Here is a 14,092-nt window from a genome sequence, read left to right as displayed (position 1 = left end):
AGATGGAGACAGAGCGCAAGTGGGGGAGGGGCAGAGAGCGAGGGAGACACAGAATCTGAAACAGGCTCTGAGCTGTCAGCACCAAGCCGGATGCGGGGCTCGAACCCACGAAACGCGAGATCATGACCTGAGCCGAAGTCGGATGCTTAACCAAGTGAGCCACCCAGGCGCCCCAACATAAAAAAAAAAAATTTTTTTAAATAAGTAAATAAAATCCAAACAATGGACAAAGGGTTTTATCAACTAAGTACTCCTAAAGCTTAAAATTTTTGGATCAATTGCCTTTTTAGAATCAATTAACTTAATATACACTGGGCAGTCAGTCACTAAGCTCTGAAAAAGGTAAGAAGTAAACTAAGGCAACTACTAGTCTCAAGAAACTTACAGTTTCTGCTGAGGTCCTAAAGCTGCATTATCTTGAAATGTGAAATGCATGTTGGATAAGAGCACAGGCTCTGGAGTGGGAACACCTTGGTATAGATCCTAACTCCTTTACTTTTTAGCTGTGTGACTTAAGTTTCCTCAACTGAAATTGGGAATAATAGCACTTAACTCAAAGGAGTTGTGAAGATTAAGTGAGCTAATCCATGTAAAGGTTTTAACATTGCCTGTGGGACATAGTAAATGCTCAGAATATACTGTATGGATTAATGAAAAATTAAGTCTTTTTGTAGAGGGAAGAAATAACATATTGTAAGAAAAATTCTATATGAGAGTCAAAGGAATATTGAAAATTCCTGCTGACTGGAGTTGGAGAGATTTCATGTGCAATAATCTTTTTTTAAAAAAAACATTTTTAAAGTTTACTTATTTATTTTGAGAGTGAGGGAAAGCACAAGCCAGGAGGGGCAGAGAAAGAGGGAGAGAGAGAATCCCAAGCAGGCTCCGCACTGTCAGCACAGAGCCTGACGTGGGGCTTGAACTCACGAACTGGGAGATCATGACCTGAGCCAAAATTAAGAGTCAGACACTTAACTGACTGAGCCACCCTGGTGCCCCTTTTGTGCAATAATCTTGAAGGTAAAGTGGAATTGTAGCAGTTGTACTTGAGACAGAAGATACTCCAAAGTGAGGTGACAATCTGTGTGATCAAAGACAGGAAGTAGGGGAGCTGGGACTAGGGAGGAGAGCATAGTGATTCTAGAGAATAGTTAATCATCCTGGAGAGTAGATACATTGAAAGAGATTTGGGATTCACTTCTCAAAAGTATTTTGATGTCATTTTGTGTGTTTAACAGTCATTAGATACTTTGACCTGTGCTTTAAGAAGTTTGTTGCTATGGCAATGAATCAGATAAAAGGGAATTTTGAAAGACAGAAGACCTATTAGCAAGATTTTGCAATAGCTAGACAAAAGAAGATAGGTTATAGCAATAGGATCAAAATTTCCCATGAATTAACTTATATTAATAAGGGATGATAGGAGAAGGAAGATGTCAAAGCTGATTCTGAGATTAAAAGTCTAGATAATTGGGACAATAGCAGTATCATTTGTAAACATAATGAAAACGAAGCAGGTTGTAAGGAAAGATTATAATTATGGTTTTGAACATATTGAGTTTGAATTTTATATGGCAGGAAGGACGGCCAGCTGGAAATGTCAACTTGAGATAGTTTGAACTATAAATGTATATTTGGGAATCATCTGCATGGAAGTGATAGTTGAAATCCTGGGAGTGAATCAGCTCAAAGTGTGGAAAGAGAAAAAACTATTTAGAGCAATACCTAGAGGAATATATATGTGCTTGTATCAGTGGAAGAAGAGGAAAGAGCAAAGAGAAAGCAACTATAGTGAGAGGGGTAGAGCAGAAAAAATGGAATTGAAATTTCTTACAGCTATTAAAATTTAGGAAATTTTGTAACAAGTTATTTGACTAGGTTTTCTGAAAGCAATCCTCTTGCCATTGATAGCAAGAGTAACTAGGTGGCCTTATTATCTTTAATATGTAAAATGCTATGTTAACAGAAACAATGCATTAAAATTATCTATACTAGAACACAGAACTATTAAGTGAAACAACGGTTTCAAGTCCTATTTCCTCTCCACGGTAATGTCTTCAAATTGGCTCTATAATCATGATGATTGGCATCTATTTGTAGTTCTTAGTTAAGCTGAGATTGGTACCATTGCATCCATATAGTAGCTTGATTTAGAGAGAAATGGAAGGATCACCTAATGAAGCAGATCAGTTCTTCAAAATCAGTCAGATTCTGATTAATCTGATCATAAAGTTATAAGAATGGCTTTTAGAAATCTCCTCTCTTGTACATAACAAATATAACTGTAATAGCTGTGGTTTACTTTCCCAGTATGTTAAATAAAGATGTCTTCTCATACATCTGGTCACTGCATAAATAAAGAACTTTTAAAAAGAGTTGTTCCAGCATCTGATAGTTTGGTTCTACCATTAATGGCCAGATTTTGGTGTTTTCCTTTCTTTGGAAAGCATTAAATTAAAGTCAATCAGAGCTGCTTTTTTCACCAAACTCATAAAAGTAGATACATTGCCAAGAATTCCAAGTGCTCCATTTTATACATAAAGTATCAAGATTATCTCCCAGCTAAAGCTTTGTTTGCAAAAATATTTTTCACTAATCTTGAAGAATTCATGGCCTTAAAAGTTTCCAAAAGACCCTCAAAAATAGGAATTCAAGTGCTGATAATGTATTGGTAGTAGTAATAATAGTTGTAATTAACATTTATGGAGTTGTTTCTATGTGCCATACATTTTGCCAAGTGTTTTGCCTGCATCTGTTTATTTAGCAGCATTTATTGAGTGCCTGCTGACTCTTAGGATAAGTTAATGAAACAGACATAGACCCCTGTCTTCACAGACCTTATATTTAGTGAGAATGGACAAAGTAGTAAGCAGTAAGCATGACCAATAAGCATATTTTGGTAATAACCAAAATAAAGTATATGGACCATAGGATGGTAAGTACTATCGAAAAAACAGAGCAAGGTAAGGTAGTCAGGAGTGTGGGGTTGAGGTTGAATGATGGAGATGGTTGCATTATTAGATAGGGTTGTCATAACAGGCATAATGAAAATGGTTGCATTGAAGTTAATCATGCAGATATCTGACAGGAGAACATCCAGGCAAATGGAACAATCTGTACAAAGATGCAAAGGTGGACCATGTCTTGGATATCCAAGGAACAGAAAAGAGGTTGATATGGTTCAGAATAATCAAGAGAGAGAGTGGTAATGAACAATAATGGGTGGGAGGAGGGAGAGGCAGTCCTCTTACTATAATGACACTATGTACACTAGGTACCATTACAATCCCCATTTTGTAGATGAGGAAACAGAGACAGAGAAATAAATTAACCTGCCACATCAGGAGCCAGCTATAGCAAGAAACAAGAAATGACATTCATTCATATCCTGAAAGCTTTGAAATTATTTAACTGCTTATTTATTTGTAACCCTCTGCAAAATATTAGATGAAAGATCAGCCATTCTAAAGTGGATGATTTATTGTACAGTGCTTCTACTTCAGTTTTATTTCTCTGCAGCCAATATGACCAGTTATAGCGCTTGTAATTTCATCAAAGTTTCTTCAATTACATATGACTTCTTTTTCTTGGCAGTGCAGCAAGATATGTTTAATTCAAGGGTTTTGTTGTGTTAGGGTAAATCCAAAGTTTAGCTTAGTTCTTCTAGCCTTTTCATATTGAGCCTTCTTAGAAACAAGGATATATTTATAATCATAATGACATTGTGTGTTTTCCCTAATTCTTACAGAAAGCCACTCTGTATTGTAACATAAGGATAATGACTTTTGTACATTACCTGTCTACGTGCTAATGATGATTGGAATGAATCATTGCAATGACATTTGCAAATTATCTGGCCCATGTACCTATTACTCAAGCTGTAATTGAATCAATGTCTTAGTAGTATAATTTGATACAGAAAAACATTTTAATAAAGACAAGCCTTTAAATAATAGGAAATCTAAGAAAAAAATGTGTTTGTACCCAGTTCATTGATCCCCCTACCTCATCCATGGACCATTCTCCACTCTATTTCCAGGTTAGGTGACTAGAACTATTTGAAAATCACAGTGCAAAGTCACCATTAGATAAAAAGATATTTAATATTCATTTTTATACATGTCAAATTGATGTTATTAAAAGAACTATTATTTATTCTAAAGTAAATACTTTATTACATTAGGAATTCCATTTTTACCTACTTCTTCATAATAAGTAGAATTGAACCTAAATTTATTGAATTTTTTGGCTTGTGTATTTTTCCACATTTACTTTGTATAGGTGATTAGTTAATGAACAGCCCTTTGTAAGTTTGCTTTATATAAGAATTTGTTAATATGGCAGTTAATAAAAATATAATAAAAATAAGAAATTATATCCTTGGTGTTTCTTAGTCTTTTCACAGGAGCAGTGAATGTATAATCTTAATTTGGAGTTGATGATTTTAATTTTTTGGCACTAACATGCTTTTGTCAAGTGGGGGCATCATTGGTCTTTCTTAAGTAAGCTTTGTAGCAAGAATGGTTTGCATGTTAAACTTAAGTGATATTAGGGGTAAATAATAATCCTCCTTTCACCTTATTTTAGAGGGCCCTATTTTATGTTTATCATCAGCACTCTTAACTGATAGCAAAATTTAAAGTCCAGAAGCCTATTGTAGTTTTCTTTATGGTTTTCAATTGTACCAGCCTTACAATTACTATCACAAAATGTTGTTGTTATTCAGTAAAAGAAAGTGACATGGTTTTAAGAATAATAAAAGTTTAGGATAAAAATCTTATGTAGTTTTTTTTTTGTCATCATTGTTTTAAATATATAAACAAGGGAAAAACCAAGTATATGCTTAAGATTTAGCCACACACACACACACACACACACACACACACACACCCCTAACTGACCTACAAAAGTAACTATCAGTGATAATTAGAAGATATTTTGAGCAAATCCAAATCACACACTGTTGTGTGCTGTTGCTACCAATACCTGACTGTTGCTAATAACTCTAAATCTGTTTTGCCATCATAAAATTTATATAAGAAATATGTTTGAGTATGATTACCATTGTGCTATCAAAAATATGATTACTGTATTAAAAAAAACTTAATAGGATCTTGGTCTTTCCACTACTAACAATTTGTGCTACAGTTAGATTTCAAAATACATTATTTTTAATCTAGTCAAAAAGGAACTATATTTATCCATGATTGTATTTGAGAAAAATTTTTTAGGTTATAAGAGTTACACAGATATTCAGACTTAAGTATTTAAATACTTCAATATAATGTTTCCATCATTGTAGCTCTTGGCTTGTTCTTATGTATGAGTTTAAAATCTTGCATATCTACATCCTTGTCAGGCAAATGCCATAGGCTAAAACTGAAGATAATAACTTAAGATTCATGTCTCCTTCTTGGAGGTTTCATTTGTCTTGAATTGACATTTTTGAAGGACCTAAACTGACATCAAAGGGTTTAAATGATCTACTTAGGTCAATTAATGTTAATTTTCATCTTTCATTAAATTATTTTAAATGTTTTTCTCTTTTTCTTTTTTTCTAGCCAAGTCCTATACCAAGTCCTGTTTTGGGGCGAAAGCCAAATGCTAGTCAGTCATTGCTTGTATGGTGTAAAGAAGTTACAAAAAACTACCGGGGAGTGAAAATCACCAATTTTACTACATCATGGAGAAACGGTTTATCTTTTTGTGCAATATTACACCACTTTAGACCAGATTTAATGTAAGTAGAACATTTTCCATTACCTGTAAATTGTTTTGTAAATAATAGTTTCTTTAAAAACCTAAATAACTTCTCTTTTTTTAAGTTTATTTATTTATGCTTTTGTGTGCCCATGTGCACAGAGAGGGAGAGGGAGAATCCCAAGCAGGCTCCGCAATGTCAGTGCAGAACCCAATGTGGGGCCCAGACTCATGAACTGTGAGATCATGACCTGAGCTGAAATCAAGAGTTGGATGCTTGGGGCGCCTGGGTGGCTCAGTCGGTTGGGCGACTGACTTCGGCTCAGGTCATGATCTCACACTCCGTGAGTTCGAGCCCCGCATCGGGCTCTGTGCTGACAGCTCGGAGCCTGGAGCCTGTTTCAGATTCTGTGTCTCCCTCTCTCTCTGACCCTCCCCCGTTCATGCTCTGTCTCTCTATGTCTCAAAAATAAATAAACGTCAAATAAAAAAAAATTAAAAAAAAAAAAAAAAGAGTTGGATGCTTAACCGACTCAGCCACCCAGGCACCCCAAACACAAATAATTTCATTAACGCATGTCCTGAAACAGTTGACTTTGTTTTCCTTATTACTCACACCTTTTGCTTTTTGAGAAAAGAAATGGTGCCAAAAAGAAAAGTTCTCCCTTCTTGATCCCTAAAACCTATCTTCTCTTAAAAAAAAAAAAGTTTTTTCTTCTTAATCTCATACAAATAACTGACTTTAAATTATTATGAGGGGCACCTGGGTGGCTCAGTCTGTTGAGTGTCCGACTTCGGCTCAGGTCATGATCTCATGGTTCATGGGTTTGAGCCCCACATCAGGCTCTGAGCTAACAGCTCAGAGCCTGAAGCCTGCTTCAGATTCTGTCTCCAGCTCTCTCTGTCCCTCCCCACTTGTGCTTTGTCTCTCTGTCTCTAAAATAAATAAACATTAAAAAAATTTTTTTTAATTATTATGAAAATTGTGTTACTGTTAAAATGAGATGAGACATATTAGCCCATAGCTCTTTGTACATTGACAACAAGGGATTACCTCATGGTAGATTTGGTTGTTAAGACGGGTCTCTGGTGCTCTGCCTTAACTTCTCTTTTAGATGGAAAGCTTCAGGCAATGAAACATGTAATCACTATATTCATTCATTCATTCATTCATTCATTTATTTATTTACTTACTTACTTACTTACTTTTCCACACTATTAGTTTGGTTGATTGAACTGCTGTGAAATTGCTAGTTACTCTTTGGTATTATTGAATGTCAAATTTTTAGATTCAAGTTTCTTTTTAAGCAGCTGTTTTTATCAAATACTGTATGTACCTACGGTGCCTTTTTCTTCCCCAGTGACTACAAGTCTCTGAATCCTCAAGATATTAAAGAGAACAACAAAAAGGTAAGAATTGCCAAGGAAAAAAATACATAGTTTCCAGTTTGGCTCTTCTGCAGCTTTTATTGATTTAGGAAAAGTGAGGTTGTGTTGTAAGGTCATAACTGCAGCTCACAGAAAGAAGATAGTCTGCTTCTTGCAGTGCAAATTAGGATGCATAGTTTACTCTAGGTTGTCTTACCCTAGGTTGTCATGGCCTTTAAAGATCACAAGTGCCAGACTGGCATCAAATTTTAATACATGTATGGACTTCATTCACTGTTAAATATTTGTTAAAGCATACTGTTTTTATTCGAGATTTAGCTTTTAAAAAGTGCACTCAATGCTCTTGTACCATGATTATGAGTTTAGAAAAATATGTTGGGAGGGAATGAGGGCAGGTATGCAAGAAAGCAAGCATATGTTCCTAGAAGCAAAAAGATATGAACATTGGGTTTTGGTTTTTATTTTTGGTTTTTTTTTTTCACTTTCTGGTAAACTGTATAGTTTTTCCACATAATTAATTAGCATACTGAGGGCAGAGCTTCCTAATTACTGTGCAGGGGGATATTGATTCTTTTGGCCGTCAGGGTAGCTATGTGGGGCTGAGTTGCCCAGAGGCTGCTGGGCTAGCTGACTGTGGTTGCAGGCTAACTTAACTATTTACCCCAGTGCACAGTACAATATTATAACATGTACGTGCACTGTGACATGAGAAAGGAGGGAAGCACTAACTCAACACACAGTAGGTACTCATTGTTTTTTATACTGAATTGAATTCTTCAGCTGAAAAGTTAATGAAATACATTGTTGTCTTAGAATAGGAGTTCTTAATGTGGGAGCTATGGACAGAATTCAGGGGGTTCTTGAACATGACTAGGGGGAAAATGTATTTTATTTTCTTAATTCTTTTTTTTTTTTTTTTAATTTTTTTTTTCAACGTTTATTTATTTTTGGGACAGAGAGAGACAGAGCATGAACGGGGGAGGGGCAGAGAGAGAGGGAGACACAGAATCGGAAACAGGCTCCAGGCTCTGAACCATCAGCCCAGAGCCCGATGCAGGGCTCGAACTCACGGACCGCGAGATCGTGACCTGGCTGAAGTCGGACGCTTAACCGACTGTGCCACCCAGGCGCCCTATTTTCTTAATTCTTTAAGTGAAATTTAGCATTTCCTTTCATTATGAATTTTGGCAACACACCACTTTAGCATTAGCCATGCCTAAGACTTTATCACCTTAAGAATCTCAGATATTTTGATATCACCTTGCAGTTGCAGTTGTAATACCTTCACATGTCTTTTAAGCTCATCACTTCTTCACAATTACAGTTGTTAATACATTCACCAGAAGTATACGTATTGCTGTTTCTCAAATTCAGTCTTACTAATATTTTTATGGTTTTATTTTTCATATAACTGGTTTCTTCTGTAATCCTATGTATTTTGTAAACATACATCATTATTCTGAAAAGGGTGTATTGCCAAAAGGATTCATAGGACAAAGTGATTAAATAACCTCTGGTCTAAAGTTTTCAGTCTACTTTAAATTAAATAATTAAAACCACCAATGAGTGTTAAAAAGTCCATAAATGGAATCTTGATAGAAATTCAGTTAACAGATGAGAATTTAATTCAACAATTTTTTACTTTTATTGCCCTCTAAACCCAAAAATTTGTATTGTCATTAAAAAAACCTTTACAAATGCCTGATGATGGCCCTAGAGAAATACATTTTAAAACTGTTAGGTTTTTTAATTGAAATATGCCACCAAAAAAGGTAATCTTAAAATATCAGTGTGTTTTTCCTTATAGAAATCACATCTGTGGTAGGTATGCTACAGAGTAAGTCATTCTTGTGAATTATTTCTTGTATAATTTTGGAGAGCTTGTATGATAGTTCTATGCCTGCATTTTTTTGCATTTGAATAAAATACTAAGCTAATTTAAATGCAGATAAAAGCATAAAATAGAGCATTATTATTTTTGTAAAGTGAAGCTTTTAAATTAATGTTTGAAATTTTGAAAAGGAAACATTGTTGATTTTACCTGGCTATGTATTTTTAAGAGTATGGAGATTTGCCTTAAGGTTTAGGTCACACTTCTTTACATTATTTTTTCAGGAACTTAATAATGATGAGCATACCTTGGGTTTACATATTACTACATAGAGAAGAATATCCTATTACGTTTTTTCTCAATTAGATCTTCTAGGGTAGATAATCATGGCTTTTTGAAAGGATTTTAATTTAGATGGTCCTATTCATTGCACAATTGAATAAATAATTGTCATACAATCTTTGCTTTTCATCACTTTGCAACTTCCTACCTGGTATCTACATTGAGTATCAGCTGCTACCTGCAGATTTATTTCCGGCTTCACACAATTCTTCCCGATAACCTCATCTGCCCTTGATTGGACTTAAAGCAGCCTAAGAAACAATGCATGTGTCTTAAGTTCCATGCAGATGCATAACATAACTGGCAATGACTCCTCCTTACCAATTAAATAACATCTAGGAATGAATACGGCCATTTTCTTTGAAAGACCTCTTTTTTTTCGTCCTCACATAAACAGCTGAAAAGACAGGTGATTGACCACAGCAAAAGAGGTTAACCTAGGGGAAGATTCCTTTATAAAGTCTTGACCTCCCTTACAAGAAACCCAGTTTGTTTTTAAATGGTTTTTTTAGTGCAGTTAGTGTGCATAAAGTGAATTGCTACATAAAGCAAAACACCAGCAGGAGATTCCCCACAAGGAAGCTAATCATTTTCCCAGGTCTGTAAAAAGTACTGAATAAAAAGGTATTTACCTGTGACATATGATCTTAACCAGTATGTCAGTGTTTTAGATAATTGGGAAATGTTTAGAATACTGCCTGTGGTGCTTTTCCTGATGGTCTGCAATTGATGTCTGTCAATCAAGTTGTCAAGACACATGAGGAGGAAAATGACTTTAATTTTCCTAAAACATGTAAAATAACAAACAGGCCTAAACATGCACACCAACTGAGCCATTCTCTTGAGTAAATATTTTGAGGTACCTATATTATGAAACATAGTGCTGTGAAAATTGAAGAGGCTTTAATATTGCAATTTATTTTTCATTTTCTTTCTTACTTATTCCACAACATTTATTAAACTCCAGGAAGACTTTGAGATGAGGATTAAATTCAAAGGTAGAAATGCTCTTTAACATGTAAGTGCAAAAAACTAATTCCTTCTAAATTGTTACATAATTTCTTAACCTTTATTTTAAGAAAAACTTTGAGTTATGATCCTACATCTAGGTTGTTACAAAGACTAGACATTTTATATTCCAAAGTGAGAGTGCAACTAGAGGGTCCTTACTTTTTCCAAGAGTATATCTGAACCTTTAGGCATATTTTTAATACTTCCTAGCAACACAGTGCTGTTTTCAAGGGTTAGTTCAGGATAGTAATAATTAATTGTAAATTGAGAAACAGCTTTGATTCTTCAAAACTAGAAAAACCTGATGTGCCACAGTCATTTTAAAGGCTAACAAAAATAATACAATGCAACCTCACATTCTCAACTAGGTTGTACTACTCAAAACATTTCATTCTTTCCAAAATGGATGAAGTGAAAATGCAATCACTCTTCTTATTATGAAAATCAGTCCTAATTGGGCATTTAAAAATGTTACTATGTTCTTAGGCTTAAATAGTACTAGGATTTCCTTCTTTGGGGATATCTAGCTCTACTTTTTCTTCACGAATCACTGCATTTACATGATCATGGTAAAGAGAGATTGATGGGAATGATAAAGCTCCAGATTGATTATTATTTCTTTATACCTTAGTTCCTTATAAAAAATTATTCTAAGGGTTTTTTTTTGTTTTAATTCTCATTTTTACTCATTTATTGGGGAAGATTTCAATTGTTATTAATTAAGAAACTTCTTTTTTCTTGCATCTATCCCACCTTTACAAATTTTGGGCATGAAATTTTGTTATTTCATGTAGCACTAATGTTACTAATGTAATATACCCTCCAACAACAACAACAACAAAATTCTTTAAAAATTTGCTTTTTCTTATGGTAACTAAGCTTTATTTTTACAACTTTATTATTAAAGCATAATTGACATATAACATTACATTAGTTACAGGTACATAACATAATGATTCAATATATTGTAAAATGATCACCACAGTATATCTAGTTAATATCTGTCCTTTTGCTGTTTTTAAAATGAGTGGATTGTTTGAACTATTCAATATATCTTTGTTTTTCCTTTCTTTAAAGGCATATGATGGATTTGCCAGCATAGGAATTTCCCGGTTGTTGGAACCTTCTGATATGGTTTTATTAGCAATTCCTGACAAACTGACTGTTATGACTTATCTTTATCAAATCAGGGCACATTTCAGTGGCCAAGAACTGAATGTTGTCCAGATAGAGGAGAACAGCAGTAAAAGCACATATAAAGTTGGAAACTATGAAACAGATACAAATAGTTCTGTTGATCAGGAAAAATTCTATGCAGAACTTAGTGATCTGAAACGGGAGCCTGAAATACAGCAGCCTACCAGCGGAGCAGTAGACTTCTTGTCGCAAGATGACTCTGTATTTGTAAATGATAGTGGGGTTGGAGAGTCAGAAAGTGAACATCAGACTCCTGACGATCATCTTAGTCCAAGCACATCCTCCCCTTACTGTCGCAGGACTAAAAGTGACACAGAACCCCAAAAGTCCCAGCAGAGCTCTGGAAGGACTTCAGGATCCGATGACCCTGGAATATGTTACAATACAGATTCAATCCACGCACAAGTTTTGTTAGGCAAGAAGAGACTCCTGAAAGCAGAGACTTTAGAATTAAGTGACTTATACGTTAGTGATAAGAAGAAGGATGTGTCTCCACCCTTTATTTGTGAGGAGACAGAGGAACAAAAGCTTCAGACTCTAGACATCAGTAATAACTTGGAGAAGGAAAAATTAGAGAATTCCAGACCCTTAGAATGCAGATCGGATCCTGAATCACCTATCAAAAAGCCAAGTTTATCTCCCACTTCCAAACTTGGATACTCATACAACAGAGATGCAGACCTTACAAAGAAAAAACGTACTTCCCTAAGGCAGACAGAGTCTGATCCAGATGCTGATAGAACCACTTTCAATCATGCAGATCATTCCACAAAAACAGTCCAGGTAAGTGAGTTAGAATGATTATTACGTATATTTAGTAAATAATTATTCTATTTTTTTGTATTTACAGACCACTTTAAAATACTACAACTGAGTAAAGGTAGAGGTAATTTCCCATTATATAAAAACCTAAAATATACCTGAACTTCATTTAAAGTTTATGATATAATATTTGAAGCCTAGAAATAAATCCAAATTTGAAGATTGAAGGATAAAGAATATTACCTTTTCAAATCAAAATATTATTTATCTATAAAAACAGAACATTTCACTATAAGAATAAGTCAAAGATATTTCACTATTCCATTTATTAGGAATATCATTCTGAAAATATGTAATGCTAAGTTAAATATTTCCCATTTAAAGTATTTTCTTCAGATATTTTAGTTGCATTGTAATTGATATCTTCAGTCCCACTGTTACTTGTGGTTAAAAATTCCAGTAACATCCGAATTTCTCCCCATGAGGGGAATATGATGCAGATTTGACCTTACAATATTTACTGTATTTAATTGAATCTCTGGCACCATCAATTATAAGATATACCATTATTTTATGTACCAAAAAGAAAGGAAAACATTGCCAGAAAAACATGATAAATGGTTTTCTTATCACATAGAATTTTTATTTTATACCTATTGAATGAATTCTTTTAAACTTATTCAAGCATGGATTTTTTTCATCATATAACCCTCTTATGTATACATAAAAAAGAATTTAAGCAAAATAAATTGGTTAAGATATAACTGACTTAGAATTAGAATTTAGAATCCAACTCTTGTGAATCACTTTTTGATTTGGAGGTTTTGGTGTTCCTGTTTTGCCACACAGTATTATCCTCTGTGCCATCAAAAGCATAATGTTATAGTGGTGCTTCTCTAAGTATGATCTGGGGACCCTGGAATTCTTCTACCCTCTTTCAGAGAGCCCCCAAAGTTGAAACTCTTTTCCTAATAATAATAGAACATTTACCTTTTCACTTTCGCTTTCTCATAAGTGTACAGTGACGTTTTCTGGAGGCTAAGTGATTTGCAATATCTCAAAAGATTGAATACAAAAGTAGGTATGAGAATCCAGCTGCCTGCTATCAAACCGGTTATTAAAGAGATTTCTAAAAACTAAAATAATGCCATTCTCGCTTATTTTTTTTAAGTATTTTTTGTTACAATGTGTTAACATCTAATAGGTTCATTACAGTTATTTCTAAATTAATATATAAATATTTTTAACATTTCTCAGTTTTAATTTAAATGCTACATATAAATAAATATAACACATAAATGAAAGCTTTTTGAGATCCTCAATAATTTTTGAGCACATGAAAGTAATTCTAAAACCAAAGTTTGAAACTTTTTAATACAGCAGTCCTCTACAGTTTTCTCTGGGGTTTTCTTCTCAGTAATACTGATTGATAATTGCATTTTCTTGACCTTATGAGAAGTCCCCAAAATAAGATTTTTGGACAATAACCTGCAATTATATTCCATTTTTCAGATACTATTTAAGTATTTGTTAACTGAAACATCAAGGAATTGCAGTCATGCCACCCAAAATATCAAGCACATGTGTGTGTAGGCATTGATGGCTGTCCTGACTACCATCTGGCTAACAAAGATTATAAGATGCCATCAATTTTAAGTTATCAGAGATGTTAAGGAAAAATGCACATCTTTGAATCAAAGAAATGATAGTAGCTAACAAAGCAAGCCCCTGTTCTCCAAATCAAAAATTACAAATCATAAATTCTAAGTACTTTAACTTTTAGGACAAAAAGACTTTCAAGACATCAGAGTGTCTCTACATAGCAGATAATCAGTAAACATCTAGTGGTTAATAACTGCA

General features: G+C 34.2%; 1 protein-coding gene across 11 annotated transcripts in view; it reads left to right on the top strand.

Moving 5' to 3' along the window:
* Nucleotides 1-14,092, top strand: part of EHBP1 (EH domain binding protein 1) — a 364,778-nt gene that overhangs the window by 255,336 nt on the left and 95,350 nt on the right. For all 11 annotated transcript variants that reach the window (XM_040458288.1, XM_040458291.1, XM_040458287.1 and 8 more), the window contains 3 exons: nt 5,562-5,740; nt 7,062-7,110; nt 11,351-12,253. In XM_040458288.1, coding sequence (XP_040314222.1) covers nt 5,562-5,740; nt 7,062-7,110; nt 11,351-12,253 — 1,131 coding nt within the window. The remainder of the gene's footprint in view (nt 1-5,561; nt 5,741-7,061; nt 7,111-11,350; nt 12,254-14,092) is intronic.

The sequence above is a fragment of the Herpailurus yagouaroundi genome, unplaced genomic scaffold (genome assembly GCF_014898765.1).
Source record: "Herpailurus yagouaroundi ecotype Mexico unplaced genomic scaffold, PumYag 221, whole genome shotgun sequence".
In the NCBI taxonomy this organism is placed as follows: domain Eukaryota; kingdom Metazoa; phylum Chordata; class Mammalia; order Carnivora; family Felidae; genus Herpailurus; species Herpailurus yagouaroundi.
Note: the sequence above shows the minus strand (reverse complement) of the source record. Positions and strands in the feature narration are given on the sequence as shown.